General features: G+C 39.5%; 1 protein-coding gene across 3 annotated transcripts in view; it reads left to right on the top strand.

The window, feature by feature from the left end:
• The window catches only part of Psd3 (pleckstrin and Sec7 domain containing 3), a 435,293-nt gene extending 412,735 nt beyond the window's left edge, over positions 1-22,558 (top strand). For all 3 annotated transcript variants that reach the window (XM_028789051.1, XM_028789050.1, XM_028789052.1), the window contains exon 16: positions 17,809-22,558. In XM_028789051.1, coding sequence (XP_028644884.1) covers positions 17,809-18,024 — 216 coding nt within the window. In that variant the 3' untranslated portion in view covers positions 18,025-22,558. The remainder of the gene's footprint in view (positions 1-17,808) is intronic.
• The last annotated feature ends 1,403 nt before the right edge of the window (positions 22,559-23,961 follow it).

The raw sequence follows: 23,961 nt of genomic DNA, 5'->3' as shown, positions 1-23,961 counted from the left end.
ATGGTTTTTGTACTGTGTAGTTGTGACAGACAAGCTATAGTGAAGGACTCTGGGAACCGAGGGTAGAGAGATGGCTTAGTTGGCAAAACTCTTGCCAAGCAAACATGCACATATTAGTTTGGATTCAGCATCTGTATCTCCACCAACTGGAGAGTAGAAACAGGCAGATCACTGGAGCTCCAGGCTGGTCAAATCAGTAGGGTCTAGGATCAGTTAGAAACTATCTCATAAGATTGAGAGTAGTGAAGGAGAAATTCAAGTAAAATTCTGGCTTGTATGCACATGCAATGCGCCTACTGCATGAACATGTATCCACTCCCCTCTCTCTCAGAGCAAGAACATATTTATAGTGGATAACTTGTTAATTCTCATGGAATCAGAAGCAAAATCAAAATATAATTAACCCAAAAGATAATTAACATGAGTGTATAAAATGTTGTTTGTTCATTTGTTTAAGCTAAAGTTTTTGTCTTAGGGAAAGGGAAAATTTACAGAACTAGCAAGCAGCAGTTCTCTAGCTCAAATGGTTCTATCTTGGACAAGTAGAAGCTTAGTGTACCCATGGTACCTGTGGTTCAAAACATGATTTGTCTCACTTTGCTGAACAAGAAACTCTTGAATTCTACTAATCCAATCATCAGTCAGGGTGAATTTCTCATCTTTGATTAATTTTATACTCATTTATGGTCAAAACTGTTACCCAGAAGACCTGGGTGTATGTTCATGTCAGGCTCCCAACCCAGTGACATCACATCTAGGCGATCCCCACATCATTGCCAAGGTAACTGCCATACATTCCCAGAATCCACCTGGCTACCTCTCACTCTTACCTCCAAGAGGCTATGCCACCACCCATATAAAATAGGCAGAACCCCCTGACCATGCTCTCTTCTTCTTCCCCCCACCCACCTTTGCTCTATCTCCTGAATAAACCCCACTTAGAACCGTTTGATCTGGTGTGGTCTGTTCTAAGCCGTGTATAGACGTATATCAGGTGTTACCATTGAGACTGGGCATAGACATACACCATTGGTTGCCTTGTTTGTGGGTTGGAACTAGTCTGTCATTGTTTCAGCTTTCTCTTAGAAAACAAAGTGTTTAGTATTTTATTTTCTAAGTAAGCTTTATATAGGTTTTTAAGTTAAGAGTTGTTTAATTTAAAGAAGAATGAGCAAATACTGGTGTAGACCGCATGAGGATGATGGTAGCAGTAGTGGAGAAGGAGCTTCCTGCAGCAGTCAACTCCCAAGCCTCCCCTCCTCCGCAAAGAGAGGATACTCCTACTCTGCTCCAGAAGGACCAGTGGGCAGGACACAGCTAGCTATGTCCAGTCTGCTCACCTGTCTCTCCAAAGACCCCTTAGGGAAGGAGGGGTCTTTAGAGGTGTTAAAACAGGCTCAACAAAGACCTGTTGGCCCTTAAGAGAAACAGACACAAAACAATAAGAGTTTCAGCTCTAAGAAAAATTATGGAGAATTTTGGTAATTTTACAGACTTTCAATGTTTTGAAGGCATAAACTACAATAGGGAGTAGCGTCACACTGGCCATAAAGAATTCAGATTTGTGTTGGTTGCATAGAGGATGTCTTTTAAGAAAGGACTTGGTTAACTCAAAGAATGAAGAGCAAAGACTTTCTTGGAGTGATGGGATGGATGAGTCTGCTTGATGTCTGCACATAGAGTGTTCTGTTGTCATGAAAATCTTAACATGGCAGACTGCTTTGTGTAGGTCTGTAGTCTCAGTTGTTTTAGAGACTGAGACAAGAGGAGCCCTCATTTAAAGCAAGCCCGTGCTATAAGTGCATGCAAGGCAGTGCAGGAAACTTAGTGGGACCTTTTCCTCAAATAAAAAGTAAAAAGAGGGCTGGAAATGTAGCTCACTGATAAAGTACTTGCCCGGCATGCATGAGGTTCTCAGTGCACTTATCTCCAGGAGGATGCAGGAAATGAATTAAAGGATTGAGCCTGGTTGGGTTTTAATTCATTCTAGGTATAAGATATTCATTTGTGTGCATCAAAATTCTTTGAAGTAGATGGAACTCAGGCATGATCTAGATGTCCAGTAGGTATAAAATTTTGGAGGTGGTTCAACCTGATTTGATTTTCTAATTTCTTCTACCAACTGGATTTCATGAGGATTATGGTGGGGACAAGGAAGGGACCATAGAATGACAACAGGTGCTACTCTCCACACACTGTAGGCACAGTACCTTTTGTGTGTGTTAGTACAGGCTTTTGTCTTCTGCTTATATCATTATACAAAAGGATCTCATTTTAATTATTTTAAAAACTACATGTCACTAAGCTCATTTAGAGAACATTAAAGCCAAAATTAATACTGAATCAAAAAAAAAAAACCAACAGTGTGCTGACATCTTTAGCTTTTCCAGAATGCAAGGTATGCACACTGAATGTATAGTATTTACTGTATTTAGATAGTGGCTTACCTAGTGCATGCAGCTAGGCAGACATGTAAGAAGAATGGGGTGAAAACCCTCTGGTGTCTTCATGTTAGAAGTCTATTCTGCCTGCTGCTACTTTCTGAAGTTAGCAAATAGAGTTGAGTAAGCTAAGTGGTCAAGAAGAAAGTAAATTGCACATAATTCTGCTATGACCTCCAGGAATGCAGGCTGGAAATGACCAGTCTGTACTTGAATAATCAAGAACTTTGCAAACTACTTGCTCTGTTTCTTTTGATATGGCCTTCATTTATTTTCCTGCATAGAAATCTAAAAGCAAAATGTGCTTTGTCATGTATGTTGCTGCTGATTCTGTCTAAAGATGACCTTTTACCCTACCTCTGTGAGAAAGCAAGATGTTAGAAAAAATATACAGGATGTGGTTTCTGGAGCATTGGGTTGTGAATATACTTGGGCAGTTAGTAAGTGTTACCGAGAGGCATGGCTTTCATTAGGGGTGTGTCAACTGCATTCCTGTATCAGAGAACAGAGGGAGGAAAACACTGTTATATTAAAGAAGATGAGAGATTCTGAATAGAGCTCCGAAGAAGGGAAACCATATAAGCAGGCATGCTTATATATGGGTATGATGAAATTAGTTTCATAGAGTATCAGTTGCTGAAGTTTGTTTTTTTTTGTTTTTTGTTTTCAGAGAGCAGTTAACATGTAATACAAGTAGCATCACACATGGGCTTAGGCACAGTAGTACTGAGTCAGCCCTCGTAGACCTTGCTACAAAAAGAAATAACTTTTTCCTACAAATTGGAGAAAGATTTTTTTTACAGGGAATTAAGGATAAGCTTAATAAAAATAGTAAAAGCTAAAGAGGTTACAGATTAAAGAAATTATCTCTAAAAGCCACTCATATTTTAATTGTCTTTTGCACTTGATGTTGACAGAAGCTTCATAAAAACAGCTAATTCTAAGAAGAAAGAAACTATCAGAGAAAACTTGCTGGCCCATCTCCCAGAAACAACAGTTATGCATTTGGGCACCTAAGTGCTTTCATCTCTTGCACTTGGTAGACATCCCATCTGAAGTTGTTATCAGTTAGTGTAGTCTAGACTGCTAGAAATCTGTTTACACTATTGGAACAGCTTTGAGTAAGAAAGGTAGGTGATCATGCAGCTCAGAAATATAGAACTGATCTGAGAATGTGCTTATAGTGCTTGTAGACTAAGACAGATTTTTAATAGCATCACCAATGATAACAAAATTTCATTGACACACCCCTTCTTCTCATAAACATTTTTTATCCTTTATAAACTTGTCCTTTATAATGAAAGACACATAGCTAATAAGGCTGAAGAATGACAACAGACCAATGACCTAGAATGGACTAAGGTGCACATTCTTTAGTTTAATGGCATTGCCATCCATAGGTGTCTCTCACAACACTGCTGTCTTGCAGCCACTGTGCTTTTCAGGGACTCACTTTTAACATCTCATCTGATTTAAGGCCCCTAATCAGAAACTGTTAGTTTCCTATATAGTGATGACTTTGTAGAGTGATATTAAATTAATTTTAAAATCCTGTTTTTAATATTTGCCTTCTCTTTTCTACATACTCCATTTTGGATCATCCAATCATAAAGTGTATCAGTGAAATATAATCTTTCAATATTGTTATTGTCTGTCTAGTGCTAACTGGCTGTAATTAGTAAGGTGAGAGACCACTATTGTCTGACCCAGGGGCTTACCCAATCTTAGTTTAGTTTTCATATCAAGGCATAAATGTGATCCTGACACATTATATAAAAATGAGATGTGAGAATGACCATGCAGGTAGATGTAAATAACCCTTGGAAAAGCTGTATCTCTTTAGTATGCAATTGTGTTTGTAAACCTAGAGAGTCCTCACCAATCAGAATAAGATCAAATTGCTATCCAAATGCAGAAGCACCAGAGTACAAGCAGAGTAGACCAATTTATCACTTTTAAGCTTACAGTGGGTAATAAAGTCTGTTCTTCTCTTACTGCTCCATAAGAGATGCTCATAAAATAGGTCTGTGTTTTATGGTCCTCTGAAATATCCATCTGTCTCTGAAGAGAGAGGGACTTGCTCTCAGCCAGGCAGGTAATATTTGGTCTCCTGGTTAGGGTTTGTCACAGACAGTATCTCGACAGTCAAGATCAAGTAAATATGGGCAGAGATGGTATAAGCCTTGGAATGACAAGTCAGACCTTAGTGAGTCATGGAAGACATAGGAATGGTGGAAAAAGTAATGATGTATTCTCAGCAGTTCTTGAATTAATAATTTACCAGGCATCTATGGCAATATCTAAATGTGTTGTTTTCATTTTTATAAAGGTTGGCATATTCTGAATACATAAAATATGCCCAGAATATATCTTCTGCTAGACTTGGATAAATTTATTTTCTCTTACAGCTAGTCTCTTCCATTCGAACATTCAGTGAGTGTTCAATGTTTATTCTTAATAAACAAAAGCAATTGTTTTGTCTTCATCTGTGAGCATCTAGGGGACAAAGCAGAAATAAACAAGGTTTTTGAAAAAGTTAAAATATAAGACTGCTGGAGAGGGGAGGACTGATGAGAGAGGGAGCAAGTGAAGGGGAGAGGAGAGGTGGCTGGTTTCTGACTGGGCAAGTCGTGGTATAACAGTGACATCCTGAATTCTGAAACTGAGGAAGAACAGTAGAGTGTGGTCTCTGAGGATTTGTGGGCAAAGCACATTGAAGTCAAAGAAACTAGAAAATGCAAGAGGCCCTGAAGATGTGTGCCTGGCATATGCAAGAGCAGCCAGGAGGCAGTCCCTTTGGTACACTGTAGCCCAGAGCGTTCTTTAAGAGAAAAGCTGTGGAGTTGGGGACACAAGGAGTGACAGCAGAGATTCGTCATATCTAGGCCATGTGAAGGATCTGGGGTTTTAGTTTTAAGGATCGGTGGCCTTGGGGTACCTTAAGCAGTGACAGCATGCAGTGTCTCACATCAGTGTCTCTTAAGACGAGTGTACGTGAGTGCTAGAGAGGGGATCAAAGAGGCAGCTAGGCAGCTTCTCTCATAGTGTATCCCAGAGGTGATTGTGCTTGTGTCGGATTTGGAAGGGCACTGAGAAAGCACAGGGTTCCGAATTCATTGTGAAGATAGATGAATGGGACTTGCTCACAGACTGAACATAGGATATAGAGAAAGTAGAGTCAAGGGGGAAAGTCTTTATCATCATATTTTCTTCTTCATGATGTAAAATGTTCTCTACTTTGCTCGCTATACTGGGATTTTAATCAGACTCTGAAAGCTCTTAGAATCTCTTAGAAACTATAAGATATTCTGCATATAGTAGACATCCAGGAAAAGACTAAGAGAATTGTACTCAGCCACAGAGAACAAATGAGGAACATAAAACAAATGGACTTAATAGTCACTGAATAGTATTTCGTTTGTAACCACCTTGTGGCCAATAGCAAAGTAAAGTCTATCAATGAATCATTGTCTATTCAGAAAACCAAAAGCAGCGAACTTATACCATACCACAATTTATTAACCAAGTAATCTTTTCAAAAATATAATTAAGACAAGAGGTGCATTGGTGCTCAATAAGGCTGTTTTTGATGCTTCAGACCAAGAGAAGTGCTGTTTTATTACTCAGGAAAGCTTTCGGCTACAAATGGTAGAAAATTGACCAAATGTTTAAACAGCATAAATGTTCTTACATCTCAATCTAAAACAAATATAAGTGGGTGGTTACTGTCTGCCAAATGCTCTCATTGCAAATGTATATAATCTTGCTAAATTTCTAGTCTGGAACATGATGACTTTTATTTTCATGCTTATTTTATGGTTTCAAAATGATTACCTTAGTTTATCACCTGAGATCAGAGTAGCATAAGGGCTTTCACAGAAATGCCCCAGCAGACACACACACACACACACACACACACACACACACACACACACCAAGGGCCAGGGCCAGGGCTTATGGCCAAAGAGGAGACTGAAGGCATGGCAGGAATTATTGTGTTTGATTTTTAACTTTGTTTCTTCTCCTCAGGCTCGTCACATGAATATTTTTAATTAAAATAAATAAAATAAAATTCTGCTCCGTTTGTGACAAGGACCAGGCTGTTAAAGAAGCAGCAATCCCTTTGCTAAATGTCATTCATAAGATTCTTCAGTCCAGGTTGACCTTCTGAATCCTGGTTGTTTTTTTAAGTCTTACACATCAATTTTTTAAAAAGATGTATATATATATACATGCAAATATATATGTATATATATGTATATATTTGCATGCATACATACATACATACATACATACATACATACAGTGGTGGAGAAAACAGAATGTTAACATGAGACCTGAGTTCAATTCCAGCTTCTACAGAAAAGAGATAGACACTGAGGAATGGACCTGCAATCCCAGTGCTCAGGAGGTGGAGACAGGAGAATTCCTGGGACTTGATGGCTACTCAGTCTAGGCAAGTTGGTGGGCTTCAGGTTTATTGAAAGACTCTGGTTTTTAAAAAAATTTTTAAAAATGTATGTATAAAGGAGGGAGGAAGAAAGAGGAAGGAAGAGAGGACAAGAGGGAGGGAGGGAGGGAGGGAGGAAAGGAGGGAGTGAGGGAGGGAGGGAGAGAAAGAACTGTAAGGAAAACATAACAGTTCATGATTTTGTCTGTATTGGTTTGTCTGGGCAAAGTTTTTGGGTAATATGATTCCAAAAGCATAGTCAATGAAACTAAAAATTAACAAATGGGGTTTTTTTTAAAAAAAAATATATCTGCACATCAAAGGAAATAATCAACAATATAAAGAAGGAACTTGCTTAATGAGAGAGAGTGCTTGCAAATGATTCATCTGATGGGTAATATCCAGAATGATGTACATACAGATCAAAAGGAAAAGGAAAGGAACGAAAGATTTAAATAGAAATTATGAGCAGCTGGAGGGGTTGTGGAAATGGGATTACAGAACAAGGCAGTGGGTAGGGGATGGCAAATGACCTGAGTGGACATTGCCCAAAAGAATGTGCAAATAACCAACAAGTATGAAAAAATGTTCCACAGTATACTAGTTTGGGAAAAATAAAAATCAAAGCAAAAGTGACGTATCTTGCCCCACTTAAAATAGCTTTTGTCAAAAAGGAAAACAAACATATGAAAATGTGGTAGTGATGCAGAGGAAGAGAGAAGACTCGTATGCTGTTATTGATGCCAACTCTTTTTTTTTTGCATTTTTTTATTGGATGTTTTATTTACATTTCATATGTTGTCCCCTTACCCCATCCCCCACCCACCCAGGAACCCCCAATCCCCTCACTCCTCCTCCTTCTCTGTGGATGTAACCTCTATCTACCCCCCCACTCCCACTTCCCCACCCTCAAAATTCCCACCCACTGGGGCGTCCAGCCTTCATGAGGTCAAGGATCTCATCTTCCACCTATGCCCAGCAGGGCCCTCCACTCTTACATATTCAGCTAAAGCCCTGGATCCCTCCCTAAGTGCTCCCAGGCTGGTGGTTTAGACCCTGGGAGCTGTGGTTGGTTGGTATTATTGCCCTCCTCATGGTGCCGCAAATCCTTTCAGCTCTTTCAGTCTTCATTCTAACTCCTCCATTGAGAACCCCATGATCAGTTCAATGGCTAGTTGTGAGCATCTGCCTCTGAATATGTCAGACTCTTGAAGACCTCTGAGGAGACATCCATATCAGGCTCTTATCAGCATGCACTTCCTGACTTCCACATCAGCATCTACCTTTGGTGGCTGCACATGGGGTAGATACTCAGGTGGAGTGGTCTTCAGACGGCCCCTCCTTCAGTTTCTGTCCCTCACTTTGTCTCCATATTTGCTCCCTTGAGTATTTTGTTGCTCCTTCTAAGAAGGACCGAATCACCCCCACTTGGTCTTCCTTCTTTATGAGCTTCATGTGGCCTGTGAGTTGCATCTTGGGCATTTCAAGGTTCTGGGCTAATATCCAATAATCAGTGAGTGAATACCATGTGTGTTCTTTTGTGATTGGCTTACCTCACTCAGGATGATAATTTCTAGTTCCATCCATTTACCTAGGAACTTCTCAAATTCATTGTTTTTAATAGCTGAGTAATACTCCATTGTGTAAATATACCACATTTTTTGAATCCATTCTTCAGTTGAAGGACATCTGGGTTCTTTCCAGCTCCTGGCTATTATAAATAAGGCTGCTATGAACATAGTTGAGCATATGTCCTTGTTATATGTTCGAGCATCTTCTGGGTATATGCCTAGGAGTGGTATAGCTGGATCCTCAGGTAATGCTATGTCCAATTTTCTGAGGAACCACCACACTGATTCCCAAAGTGGTTGCACCATCTTGCAGTCCCACCAACAATGGAGGAGTGTTCCTCTTTCTCCACACCCTCGCCAGCATCTATTATCACCTGAGTTTTTAATCTTAGCTATTCTGACTGGTGTGAGATGGAATCTCAGGGTTGTTTTGATTTGCATTTCCCTGACGACTAAGGATGCTGAACATTTCTTTAGGTGCTTCTCGGCCATTCGAGTTTCTTCCATTGAAAATTCTTTGTTAAGCTCTATACCCCATTTTTTAATAGGGTAATTTGGTTGTCTGGAGTCTAATTTCTTGAGTTCTTTATATATATTGGATATTAGCCCTCTATCAGATGAAGGATTGGTAAAGATCTTTTCCAAATTTGTTGGTTGTCGTTTTGTCCTATCGACAGTGTCCTTTGCCTTACAGAAACTTTGGAATTTTATGAAGTCCCATTTGTCAATTCTTGATCTTAGAGCATATGCCATTGGAGTTCTGTTCAGGAACTTTTCCCCTGTCCCCAAGTATTCGAGGCTCTTCCCCACCTTCTCTTCTATTAGTTTCAGTGTATCTGGTTTTATGTGGAGGTCCTTTATCTACTTAGACTTGAGCTTTGTACAAGGGGATAAGAATGGATCAATTTTCATTCTTCTACATGTTGTCCTCCAGTTGAACCAGCACCATTTGTTAAAAATGCTGTCCTTTTTCCACTGGACGATTTTAGCTCCTTTGTCAAAGATCAAGTGACCATAGGAGTGTGGGTTCATTTCTGGGTCTTCAATTCTATTCCATTGATCTTCCTGCCTGTCTCTGTACCAATACCAGGTAGTTTTTATCACTATTGCTCTGTAGTACACCTTGAGGTCAGGGATGGTGATTCCTCCAGAAGTTCTTTTATTGTTGAGAATAGTTTTCGCTATCCTGGGTTTTTTGTTATTCCATATGAATTTGAGAATTTCCTTTTCTAACTCTGTGAAGAATTGAGTTGGGATTTTAATGGGGATTGCATTGAATCTGTAGATTGCTTTTGGCAAGATGGCCATTTTTATTATATTAATCCTGCCAATCCATGAGCATGGGAGATCTTTCCATCTTCTGAGATCTTCATCGATTTCTTTCTTCAGAGACTTGTAGTTCTTGTCATACAGGTCTTTCACTTCCTTGGTTAGATTCACACCAAGGTATTTTATGTTATTTGCAACTATTGTGAAGGGTGTCATTTCCCTAATTTCTTTTTCAGTCTGTTTATCTTTCATGTAGAGGAAGGCTACTGATTTGTTTGAGTTGATTTTATAACCACCCACTTTGCTGAAGTTGTTTATCAGGTTTAGGAGTTCTCTGGTGGAAGTTTGGGGGTCACTTAAGTATACTATCATATCATCTGCAAATAGCGATATTTTGACTTCTTCCTTTCCTATTTGTATCCCTTTGACTTCTTTTTGTTGTCTAATTGCTCTGGCTAGGACTTCCAGTACTATATTGAATAGGTAGGGGGAGAGTGGGCAGCCTTGTCTAGTCCCTGATCTTAGTGGGATTGCTTCAAGTTTCTCTCCATTTAGCTTGATGTTGGCTACTGGTTTGCTGTAAATTGCTTTTACTATGTTTAGGTAGGGGCCTTGAATTCCTGATCTTTCCAAGACTTTTATCATGAAGGGATGTTGAATTTTGTCAAATGCTTTCTCAGCATCTAGTGAGATGATCATGTGGTTCTTTTCTTTAAGTTTGTTTATATAGTGGATTACATTGATGGATTTCCGAATATTGAACCATCCCTGCATTCCTGGGATAAAACCTACTTGATCATGATGGATGATTGTTTTGATGTGGTCTTGGATTCGGTTTGCTAGAATTTTATTGAGTATTTTTGCATCGATGTTCATAAGGGAGATTGGTCTGAAGTTCTCTTTCTTTGTCGGGTCCTTGTGGGGTTTGGGTATGAGTGTAATTGTAGCTTCATAGAACGAATTGGGTAGTGTTCTTTCTGTTTCTATTTTGTGGAATAGTTTGAAGAGAATTGGTATTAGGTCTTCCTTGAAGGTCTGATAGAATTCAGCACTAAAACCATCTGGTCCTGGGCTTTTTTTAGTGGGGAGACTTTTAATGACTGCTGCTATTGCCTGAGGGGTTATGGGACTATTTAGATGGTTTATTTGCTCCTGGTTTAACTTTGGTACCTGGTAGCTGTCTAGGAAATTGTCCATTTCATCCAGGTTTTCCAGTTTTGTTGAGTATAGGCCTTTATAGTAGGATCTGATGATTTTTTGAATTTCTTCAGTTTCTGTTGTTATGTCTCCCTTTTCAGTTCTGATTTTATTAATTTGGAAACTGTCTCTGTGCCCTCTGGTTAATCTGGCTAACGGTTTATCTATCTTGTTGATTTTCACAAAGAACCAACTCCTGGTTTTATTGATATTTTGTATTGTTCTTTCTGTTTCCATTTGGTTGACTTCAGCCCTGAGTTTGATTATTTCCTGCCTTCTACTCCTCCTGGGTGTATTTGCTTCTTTTTGTTCTAGAGCTTTTAGTTGTGCAGTCAAGTTGTTAGTGTGTGCTCTTTCCAGTTTCTTTTTGTAGGCACTTAGAGCTATGAGTTTTCCTCTTATCACTGCCTTCATGGAGTCCCACAAGTTTTGGTATGATGTGTCCTCATTTTCATTGAATTCTAAAAAGTTTTTGATTCCTTTCTTTATTTCTTCCTTGACCAAGTCATCATTGAGTAGAGAGTTGTTCAGTTTCCATGTGCACGTGGGTTTTCCATTGGTTTTGTCATTATTAAAGACCAGTCTTAGTCCGTGGTGATCTGATAAAATGAAAGGGATTATTTCAATCTTTTTGTATCTGTAGAGGCCTGTTTTGTGACCAAGTATATGGTCTATTTTGGAGAAGGTACCATGAGGTGCTGAGAAAAAGGTATATTCTTTTGTTTTAGGATGAAATGTTCTATAGATGTCTGTTAAGTCCATTTGGTTCATAACTTCTTCTATTAATGTCAAAGTGTCTCGGTTTAGTTTCTGTTTCCATGATCTGTCCATTGCTGAAACAGGGGTGTTGAAATCCCCCACTATTATTGTGTGAGGTGTAATGTGTGTTTTGAGCTTTAGTAAAGTTTCTTTTATGTATGTAGGTGCCCTTGCATTTGGAGCATAGATGTTCAGAATTGAGAGTTCACCTTGGTAGATTTTTCCTTTGATGAGTATGATGTGTCCTTCCTTATCTTTTTTGATTAATTTTGGATGAAAGTTGATTTTATTTGATATTAGAATAGCTACTCCAGCTTGTTTCTTGGGACCATTGGCTTGGAAAATTGTTTTCCACCCTTTTATTCTGAGGTAGTGTCTGTCTTTGTCACTGAGGTGTGTTTCCTGTATGCAGCAAAATTCTGGGTCTTGTTTGTGTATCCAGTCTGATAATCTGCGTCTTTTTATTGGGGAATTGAGACCATTGATGTTAAGAGATATTAAGGAAAAATGATTGTGGCTTCCTGTTATTTTTGTTATTAGAGGTAGAATTATGTTTGTATAGTTATCTTCTTTTGGGGTTGTTGGAAGATTACTTCCTTGCTTTTTCTAGGTTGTGTTGGCATTTTCCATCAATTATCCTTTGAAGTGCTGGGTTTGTGAGAAGATACTGTGCAAATTTGGTTTTGTCATGGAATATCTTGGTTTCACCATCTATAGTGATTGAGAGTTTTGTTGGGTATAGTAATCTGGGCTGGCAATTGTGTTCTCTTGGGGTCTGTATTTTGTCAGTCCAGGCTCTTCTGGCTTTTATAGTCTCTGGTGAGAAGTCTGGTGTAATTCTTATAGGTCTGCCTTTGTATGTCACTTGACCTTGTTCCCTCACTGCTTTTAGTATTTTTTCTTCGTTTTGTGCATCTGATGTTTTGATTATTATGTGACGGGAGGTATTTCTTTTCTGGTCTAGTCTATTTGGTGTTCTTTAGGCTTCTTGTATGTTTATGGGCATCTTGTTCTTTAGGTTAGGGAAGTTTTCCTCAATAATTTTGTTGAAGATATTTACTGTCCCTTTAAGTTGGGAATCTTCATTCTCATCTATACCTATTATCCTTAGGTTTGGTCTTCTCATTGTGTCCTGGATTTCCTGGATGTTTTGAGTTAGGAGTTTTTTGCATTTTGCATTTTCTTTGACAACGGTGTCAATATTTTCCACCGTATCTTCTGCATTTGAGATTCTCTCTTCTGTTTCTTGTATTCGGTTGGAGATGCTTGTGTCTATGACTCCTGATCTCTTTCTTAGGTTTTCTATCTCCATGGTTGTCTCCCTTTGAGCTTTCTTTATTGTTTCTATTTCCAGTTTCAGATCCTGAATGTTTTTGTTTAATTCCTTCTTTGTGTTTTCTTGCATTTCTTTAAGGGATTTCTGTGATTCCTCTTTAAGGGCTTCTATCTGTTTACTTGTACTCTCCTGTATTTCTTTAAGGGAGTTACTTAATTCCTTCTTATAATCCTCTATCATCATCATGAGAAGTGATTTTAATTCTGAATCCTGCTTTTCCGGTGTGATGGGGTGTCCAGGGCTTGCTATATTGGGAGAACTGGGTACTGATGATGCCAAGAAACTTTGGTTTCTATTGCTTATGTTCTTGCGCTTGCCTTTCGCCATCTGGTTAACTCTAGTGGTACCTGCCCTCACTGTGTAAGACTGGAGTCTGTATTTCCAGTTATCTTGCTTGTTGCAGAGCTCCTCAGAGTCCAGATGTCTCTGTGGTCTTATGCTCCTAATCTCCTATGTGGAAGAACTCCTGGGACTCAGGCCACCTCTTGGATCTGGAAATCCTTCTGCTCTGAGTGCAGTGGATCCTCGGCTGCTCTGAGTGCAGTGGCTCCTCGATGACTCAGGATTCAGTATCTCCACAGGACAGGAGCAGACCGATTCTGTGTCTGCCCCAGCCCAAAGGACCAGGCAGGGGTGGGAGGGAAGTGGAATTCCGGAGGGGCGGGGTTTGGGTAGCTGCTGTGTCCTGAATGTCCCTGACTCCCAGATGTATCTCTGGGGTTTAGGGAGTGAGATGGGGTTCTTACCGGCTGCTCTGAGTGCAGTGTCTCTTCTAGGATGACTCAGAATTCAGTATCTCCACAGGACAGGAGCAGACCGATTCTGTGTCTGCCCCAGTCCAAAGGACCAGGCAGAGGCGGAAGGGCTTGATGCCAACTCTTACAGTCATTGTAGCGTGCTGTATGCGAGTTCCTCAAAGCTTACAATCAGTCATATGTGATCAGGCAACTCCACTCACTGCTGGGTGTATCACTGGAATCAGTGTCAGAGAGACATTTGCATCCATGGGTTTATTTAACTGTCGATAATAACCAAGATAAGGAATCTCAACTTAAATGCCCATCAATGAATGGACAAATAGATAAAGAAAAGGTGTATTGTTATATTTGGTATTATAATCATGTGTATGTTTATGTCTTACTCAGTCATAAAATAGGAATGAATATTTAGCATTTGTAGCAACATGAATGGAGCTAGACACCATCATTGTTACATAAATCAGATATACAAAAAAATTCCCATATGTTAAAAACTTGATCTTACAGATGTCTAAAATGGAATCACCATTACCAATGCTTGGAAAGGAGCTTGGGGAAGGGACTCCAAAGATAGCTACAGGGAGGAGGGATGACTTTTCATGGTCCACAGTACCTTGGCAGCATAACTCCGTTGACATTTCACTGAGTATTTAACAAGAGTAGAAAAGATCTTTACTGTTCCTAGTACAATGTCTGGGGTGACACTTATCTAACAACTTGATCTAATCATGTCCATTGTGTCATGTATTATAATACCCTCAGAGAATGTATAGTAAAGTGAATGACTTAACATTAAAGTGCTTGGAGAAAGAGTTCGGTCTCTTTGCCTCTTCCTCCTCCGTGTTCCCTGAGCTACATAGATACAGAGACTGTGATATAATAGATGTTCTTTGGGGCTGGGTTCCCCATGATTTGTTGCTCTCTGCGTGGTGCCCATGTGTGATTTTCTGTGATGATCTCCAAAAAGTCATGTAATTCGATTTCAATCAAAAAATGAAGTAGAAAATATAGGAATGAGTACAGTTGTTCTTCTCAATGGATCATTGTTTAAGCTTTAGCTTAAAACTTATACTGCCTAGTTTATCCTATGAGAAGCTTGTCTTTTAAGAAAGGAAGACAGAAAATCACCTCTCAAAGAGGAAGTCAGTAGTTAAAAGTGCAACCTTTCTACCCCACAAAGAGAGCACAGGGAGAAATGAAGAAAGGGGCTTCATGTCTTTAATCAGAAAGGAGGCTAGCCATTTGTGAGTTCGTACGCCTGCTTTCCTTTCCTTGCTTCCTCTAACAGAGCAGTCCTTTTCTCTGGTCCTCCTTCACTCTTCTTCCAAGTAGATGACTCATACATGACCATGGCTCTGTGCTCTGCTCTCTATGTTTTGATCAGCTCTTACTGTTGACTTGTGATACCTATATTGTAGTCAAACTGAGATGCATGATGTAAATTCTCTCAGTGGTATCTGCCTCTTCACAGCGATAGGAACTAGCCCTAACATCTCCTGCCACCTTCTCTCCTCGCATCCTTTTTATGACTTATAAATACACGATCTTTCATATCCCCTTGCCACATGAATAGTATGTCACACCATGGCTTCCTGAGTCTGTTTTTAAACTGCCTATAAGTCACATACACAAGATCATGTACTCAATGAAAATAATCTTTCCACAATTTTAATTTTACCACCAGGACAGATTGGAGACAGCATAATAAATTCTTTTTTTTCTTTTTTTTGGGTTTTTTTTTTTTTTTTGAGACAGGGTTTCTCTGTGTAGTCCTGACTGCGCTGGAACTCACTCTGTAGACCAGGCTGGCCTCGAACTCAGAAATTGGCCTGTCTCTGCCTCCCAAGTGCTGGGATTAAAGACATGCACCACCACTGCCCAGCAATAATAAATTCTTATCATAAATATGGTTGTAGAACCAGGGTATCATTGGGTTTCACATAGCTTGGTCTTCTGATTGGGGGACACGTGTAACAATATGTAATGCTGAGGACCTTTTGATTAGCAATGCTCTGACTAAGCTCTCATATGGCCTTCTGAGGTAATGGTAAGCATGTTCCCTTTCATTTTCTTCTTTCTGAAAATTGGGATACTTATCAGTTGGCAATGCTTTCAGTGACAAATAAGGACTGTTGATAGTGCCTTCTTACATACCGAAAGTTGTGATTTGTCTTTATAAATCTGAGGGTGTGGGGATTTTTAGGGTTAGGATCAGCTCATTGGACCAGAATATCAGACATTTTCCTCTTTGGGGGGTCTTTTTATTTCCCTCAGGCCAAGCATGTTTTCCTTTTGTCTCCATACTCCCTCCCCCACATCACATGGTAAGAGCTTTAGGAATCATGTCAAATGGGTGGGTGGGGGGCGGAGAGTAAGGCTTTGGAGCTACAGAGATGACTCTGCGTAAGAGTGCACATTGCTCTTGAGATTCAATTCCAAACACCCATGCCAGGCAGTCTATCACCTCCTGTAACACCGGAAGTACCTCATGCCTCTGAGCTCGTAGGCCCTGTACTTGGGTACACAGGCACACACATGCACAGCAGTAAAATAAATATTTTACGAAGAGTGAGGTTATAGAACTGCTAAATTCTGCCCTGATGCCAGTCCTGGGAATCTCTCCCAGGAGCTCCCAGCATTCCTTTTCTGTCTACTTGTCTCTGGAGTGTCACATGCCCACCCTAGTTGCAGGAGGGGATAAGCTGCCACCTACTTTGTGTCTGTCTTTGGGGACAAGAAAGAGGAAATTGAGAATAGCTTTTGATTGGCCAACCAGCGGTGTCTGTGAGTCCCTCCTACAATACACAGTCATCTATATGGTCATTTCTAGAAAGAAACTGTTTACAAAATGGATTTTGCTGTCAACCTTGCTTGGAATCAAATCAGTTTTCTTCCTATGCCTTCTGACTTTGAGCTTCCCTTTGCTTCTTTCCTTAGAAGTGAAAGGAATTGTAGTGTTACAAGTTTTGTATGAATTGTGTGAATAACTTCATGTTAGCATGAGGACACTCAGTGAATGTCATCACCAAAGCCAGTGCCATGCTCAGATGCAGAAAGGTGGACCAGCTAACAGGCTTCTCACTTTGAGTGAAAATATCTTGGAAATACAGCACTTGAAACCAATGTATACAAATCCTTAATCTGACTAGAAAAATTCCTGAGAGATACACAGTCTTAACAGCATTTGCCTTCCTTTGTTTGGAAAGCATTATATCTGGCATGCTCTTGTTTACAAATAAAGCCCTGTAGGGCTTATCCAGAGTCCCCGTGTATGGAAGCAGCATGCTGAAAAGCATATTTTGACTATAATGTATCAAATCAGAAGTCTGTAATTTTCAATATGTCTATGCAACAGTTCTAGAAAGTTATGTGGACAGAAACAGCACTGTTGGGTCAAGGATAAAACAATGTTTTCAATGATTAGAAAACAAAGTATCATAGCACAAGAGAGATGGGAGAGGGGAAAAAGGGGGCTATCTGAAACATCGATGTCATTCCTTAAACAGCCAGTCACAGAAGAAATGGTATAGAATGAGAAAAGCGCCAGAAAGCAATTCCATGTGCTGCGAGCCTTGTCTTGTTTCCTGGTAACCACTCTTCATACTCTTGAGACTAAGAATCTGCTCATCCTAGAAGAAAAGCAGTAGAAACTCAGAATGGCTTCTGGAATGAATTACTGTCTGCCAGGGGACTAGTAGGTGGGTTCAGAGTGGAGGAACTATCCAGTTAAACTCCTGCTGCCCACACCCTCTTGGGCACATCGATTTCAGATGCATGTGTTCTATCCAGTACATTGAGATTTCTTCAGAATTCAGAATAAATACTAACAAAAATTCTAGGTTAGTTTCTTACCTGAATAAATGAGTCAGTCATCATTCTGCAGTTATAAGTACAGAAGTAACTTGTCAGCTTGGGATAAAGTAAAATATTCAAAAACTTATTATGTTGTGTGTAGTAACCAGCTAGGTGTGCTACACACATGGAATTGTAAACTGTACTGACTACATTTGTCTGATTTTGCCTTTAGAAAACCCGTTATGAAATTTATGTCAGCGTTCTGAAAGAAGGAGGCAAAGAGCTCCTGGCTTCTGAGGGAAATGAGCCAGTGGGACTGAAGAAGTCACACTCAAGTCCTTCCCTTAACCCAGATGCATCTCCAGTCACTGCCAAGGTCAAGCGCAACGTGTCAGAGAGAAAGGACCACCGACCTGAAACACCGGGCATTAAGCAAAAAGTTACTTAGAATCCATCAGCGGCCAGGAAGTGCTGGTCATGGAGCAAAATAGGGTTTTTCAAGATCTTTCTGGTAATCCGTGAATATATTTAAAAAAACAGTCTGTGACTAAATGGTGCATTAGTAGCCTTTTATATTGTATATTTTTGTTAGTTTCTGTACAGGTGTCTTTGCTCTTGAGTTCCTTGCTTTGATGATTTGGCCAACTTTAAAACTAATGCACCTTTTGTGAGGAGGAGAGGATTACAGATCCTTTCTCCTTCTGCTTTTTCTTATTTGCACTTCTGCACAGTTATTTTATGTATTCCTGATCAACTGTTGTACTTTTTTTAGGTTTAAATTTTTAATCCATTGTGAAACACATAACTGGACAAGCATTGTGTGCTTTAGTAAATCCTAGACTTTACATGTGAAATCCTGCCCAGTCACGGAGGTGAAGTTGAAAGTTCATAGTTGCTCACATAAAAGTGGCAGTGCTGGGAGTCAAGGTGTCCCAAGGTGGGACATTTCTGCGTTCATCCTGGCACCTGTTGTTGGTGCTGGACACAGGACAAAAGGGAGCACGAGGATGACAGGACTGGAGACCTTAGGGAAGCACAGGAGTTGGTCTCAGGAGTGCATTCCATTCCAGCCATGCAAGGGAATTCAGAAGTGGAGTCATCTTGCTTGAAGGGAGGCTGAGGATGGATTGATACCAAGCCACTTTTGTTTTCTAAAGGCTGGTGGCAGTAGTCAGCTCTGTGGAGCTGCAGCACTAGGATGTATGGTCTTCTATAGAAATGTTACCTCACTCCCGTGAGATCTAGACTAGGAATCAAAATCATCTCTGTGATTGATACCTTTCCATCCAGGACTAGATTCATTTTTACATAGATGTGCAGGCATAGATCATGTCCTGGTTGAAACAAAACAATGTTGAAAATGAATACCACCCCTCCTTTTTCTTTTCTGTATCAAGACAAATAAGGAGCATTCTGGCTGCAGTTCTTCCTCAGGCTCAGTGGCCATCAGACCGAAGCTGAGATCAGTCTGATCACAGGGATTGAGGATGGAGGGATCTGATGATGTATGTGCGGCTTCTTAGCGCGTTCTCTCCATCTCTATCGCCGGCTTGCTGTGTCACTATTAACATGGCTCCTGGAGTTACTTGTATACATTTAATCTTATTTTTCCCTGTATTCAAAACGGTTTCACCTTACAGTCAAAGCAGTCCCTTTAAAATTTAAAGTATTAAGTAGAATATTGTCTGTGGAGGAAGAGAAAGATGTAAAAGGTAAGCTTCCTCTGTGGCTGAAAACTGTCCAGTTTCCAGCCTTGAAACTGTATTCTCTAAAACTACTATCTTCCCATCAAAATATCTTCAAAACTAACAGGATGACATTTAGCTATTCTTTATCCTCCTTAAATATTTCCTCTATTTCTACTTGGTTAGTTGAAGGTACTATGACCAGAGAATCAGCTGCTCTTGCATGAATAGCATGATTCTAGTAAGTTAGAGAAAGCCTGTTAAAAATCCTGGTAGTTTATAGAGACATCTCATTAGGATGTACTAGCATTTAGTCACAGGACTGTGTATTAGCCTGTCCTTCTTTCACCTCTGTACATGCCCACCTTGCTTGTGCCCCAGAATAGTAACACTTCTCTCCAGTATGGTAGCTGCTTGCTTCATGGTATTTTGCCACACTATTGGAAAAACTTCCTTAAACATCTATCTCGTTTAAGTAAAGGCAGTGATTTAATTTATATTTCAGAACCATGAAGCGAATATGATAGTTAACATTGTAGTTCCATATACCTGAACTATTTCATAGCATCCTAGTGAATCCAATATTTTCCAAGCAAGTCGTCTTTCTCCTAAAAGGTGAACTATCACTGTCTGCTTTTTGCCTAAGTATTTGTAATCCCTGAAGGGAAAGGTACCAAGACCTTTGAGTCTTGAGCATCATCTTTGAGCATCAGTAGCTGAAGAACAGTTAACATGTCTATATGTGTTTGTCCACAGTGTTTGTCTATATGTATAGAATTTTTGTGTGTACTTATGTAGAATATCTAATATACATTGAATGGTACCTTGCTGCAGAGTTTCTGACATGGAGAATTGTCTAGGAATGCCCTCAGCATTAGCTCTGCCACTGTTGTGTTACAGGACTCACTAGTGGTGGCTCCAGAGCTTCTGGACATGCTTGTAGATAATCAGATGACAAAGGCACTTTTAAAGCTGTGGACTATTATGTCTGCATCATTTATCTTGAAAAATAACTGAGGCAGTCGTTTGTGAGTCAGAACCCCAGACTGCCCTCGTGCAATGCTGTCTACCTTTGGGGGATAGGCTAAAAATGTGTCTTCCCTGAGGCCTCTGGAAGGATGCGGCGTTCTCTGATATGATAGGATTCTGGGAGTCTGGCCCATAGCCAACCCTATTTCTCCCACAGTATTGAGTCCTGAGAAATGAAAGGTGGTCCTTTGTACAGCTACTCTAAGCCTGTTGCCCAGTGCACGGTACAGGGAGCTCTTGTCTCCTTCTTTCCATGGTACTTCATTCGGTCCCACCTATACCTGTTCTCACCCCTACCTCAGTTCTCTGGAGTCTTGGAATTCCTCTCTATATGATAAAGCATTATCTATATTACATTAATACTTTAAAGGATGATTCTTAGTATTGAAAATATCAACAAGTCATCAAAAGGCTTTGATGATAGCCTTGTTGAAAAACTGACCATTGAAGTACTCCTTGTATAAAATCTGAGTGTGTCTTGGGCTTCACCCCTATTGCACATGCTAGCTTCCAGAAAGATTTACCAGGAACCCAGTTTTAAAAATTCTATTCAGAGTCCTTGTTTTATTGATATATCATTAGCATTTCTAAAAATGTACTTCTAAAAGTATATATCATTTATCTAACTCTTAGCAATGTCTAATTAAGTCAACAGTTACTTATATATGTTTCCATTATTCCCAATGAAACCAGCATGTGGGAGAGCCGTCTGGTAGAAGTAGTTTCTAGGTTATATGTAACTGTTTGAAATTGCACTTAGATGGAGCCATTTTCTCATGCAACAATCTTGTGACGTATGTAGGTGCTCTGTGCTCCTCTGTTTTCTTTTGGTTTTTTTGTTTTGTTTTGTTTTTGTTTCCCATCATCCTGAAGGTGAGGACTGTTTCCAAGCCAAATATAGTGTGAGGTAATTGGTTCTGAAAGAGGAAAACCTGCTGGCTTTCAAGGCCCAGCTAGGGTTGTGTTATAATCTCCTTGGGAATTGAGAGCAGGAAGGTATGCTGGTTCTTCTTCAGCTTCTGTCCCTTTATCATATAAAGAGCATGATGAATGAAGGATGAAGGAGCATGCTCTGAAATACGATCATCATCTGCCTTTTTGATTAGAAGTCAATTTTCCATTGTCTTCACAAATAAGAGAGACCTTAGATGGAGTTAGCTTTACATGAAATTTAAATTCTTTGGCTTTTTTTTTTTTTCTGTTAGTCATCAGTTAAGCCTTACTTGACATTAAGCTTCTTAGTTATGAACATCTAAGTATTTGTGGTTTAGTTATTATGAACACAAGATTTTTTTCAGGTCAGCAGCCACCAAAAATGATACCATTGTAGTTCGGATAGCGTGTATTTTCCCTGTAAAGCTCACACTAGAGGCAAAACAGAATTGTAGTGTCAGTTAAACGTAGATGTGGTTCAGGAATGATAATGCATCTTGGGGTCTGAAGCATGTCAGCTCTTGTTTCAGAGCATCTGTGTTACTCAAACAGAAACAGTTTTGTAGGCAGAGGACCGACCTTGCTCCACAGCCTCTTCCCTTCATTCACCCCAGCCAGGCTGCTTGTAAATTAGCAAAAGCCTCGCCACGCATTTGACATCTGCTATCATCATGGCATCCAGAGGACTTTATCAATCCACATAAACTACTCTCTGACATATTACAGAGGTACTTTGTCACTGTATTTCCTTTCAGACTCCTTTTCCATCCTTCGCAGTTAACAGGACTGATAGCTGAGGTCATTCTCATTCTCTATCTATAGTGGGCATCTTATAGCAGTTGGCTCATTGCATGTGGAGAGAATGTCAGTAAATACTTGAATCTGCATGGCAGTTTGCTAACTTGTATGCAAGAACAAGGAGCAGGGAATACAGCAAGTTACTTGTACATACGGTAGGTTTCCTTAGGTCTCGTGGGCACATCTTTTGTAATTTATGTGTATATCTGTTGTATTGAAGCATCTGAGGAAATACTTGTATAGAAAGTATGTCATATGTCAAAGGAAATGCTTTCTGTTACCTGCCAATGTTGTATTTGTGAGTATTTATAGTTGTATGTATGTATGTGCATCAATGTGTAGATTGTGTATCAGTATATGGTATATGTATGTTGAAATTATTTTTGTCTTTTAACAACCAGTATAATATGAAAAGAAAGTTTAAAAACCTCATAGGAATGATAATATAGTACAGTTGTTGAGAGTTCATATAGTGGTATCATTTTATTAAACTTAAATTTAAATGATATTTTGATTAAATTTTTTAGTAAGACTTTACACTAGAAAATTCCATCTTTAAGCTTTGAATTACCAGGGCAAAAATGACTTTAACCTAAACTTGTGACTCTATTGAAGTGTACAGTGTGCAATACAGTGAGAACTCATTATAGTTTGGGAAATACAGAAGTTAAGGGGAAAGCCAGCCTGTGCAGTCTTAGCAACTTTAGTATTAAGAGCACTTAAAAATAAAGTTGAGCTGATAACTTAGGGCTTATTACAAAAGGTGATGCTTTCAAGCTCACGTTCTTTATTGTTGTAATTAGTCCAGAAAAATACATAGCTTTCTAAAGAAGTAAGTAAGTACCCAGTGTACCTTTTATGTACTGGTGTATATTTTAGAGTAGCTCACTCTCCTGGTGCCGCATCTTTACCCTCTTTGATATACAAGAATATCACAGATACTGAAGTCTATCAGGGCATCCCAAGATCGGGTACTGTATTCCAGGTTCGCAACTGCACAAATTAACAGCTAGTATTATAGGTAAAAGGACTTTAGAAACAGGCTAGACTTTATTTAATATTTTTATACTTCAGTCTCTTTTTCCTGACTCTCCCCAAAGAAGAGCCACTGGCCTTAGTTGTTTAATGTTATTGCTTATATTATAAAGTGTAAATAGTAACTAAAGTTTTATTACCCAGCATGTTTGGTATATTTAAAGCAGCGACTGAGTGTGTTTGAGTGTGTGGTTGGGTGCAGTGTCTGTTTGAATACACTGCCTCATGTCTTTATGTCTGAGTCAGAGAATTGGAAGTGTGGGGTCTGAGACTCTGCTTCAGCTCCAGGCTGCAGTCCTGTATCAGTAGTTACAGTTGAGTTTTAGTTCTTATTAACTCCTCAGTCTCAAACTATTTTTTATAAATTATATTTCCCAACTTGGTTTTATGTGGGGTTAGCAGGCTCTGTGGATAATCAGCAGGGCTTCGGCAAGAATATTTCCTTCTAAGAATTACTTGGGATTTGCAGAAAACAGCCATTGATTCAGAAGTTAAGTAGTAGAACTAAGGTATATTTTAGGTCGTTGCTACTTGAAAAGTTTTAATTTTAATATGAAGCCATGAAAGTTGTAAAGCCAAGTAATCATTTGAATGGATAATAATATTCACACTAGAGAGTATATATGCACATTGAACTTTTATGTCATTAGGATACATTTTTAAGCTTTAGGAATAAGAGTAATTAGACCAAATTAAAGTGCAGGGGTGAGCTGGCTGTTTTCCACTTGGGGTAGTCATGTGTTATTAAATCCTTCTCCTAAGAGACCCAAAACTGATTAACCCTTAGGTGTTTAAGGAGAAAATTGATAGACCTAGAACCTCATCTGTGTACAGACACACACACAGAGAGAGAGAGAGAGAGAGAGAGAGAGAGAGAGAGAGAGAGAGAGAGAGAGAGAGAGAGA

Source organism: Grammomys surdaster, unplaced genomic scaffold, assembly GCF_004785775.1.
Source record: "Grammomys surdaster isolate TR1022 unplaced genomic scaffold, NIH_TR_1.0 125780, whole genome shotgun sequence".
Classification (NCBI taxonomy): domain Eukaryota; kingdom Metazoa; phylum Chordata; class Mammalia; order Rodentia; family Muridae; genus Grammomys; species Grammomys surdaster.
This window is presented reverse-complemented; position numbering and strand designations above follow the sequence as displayed.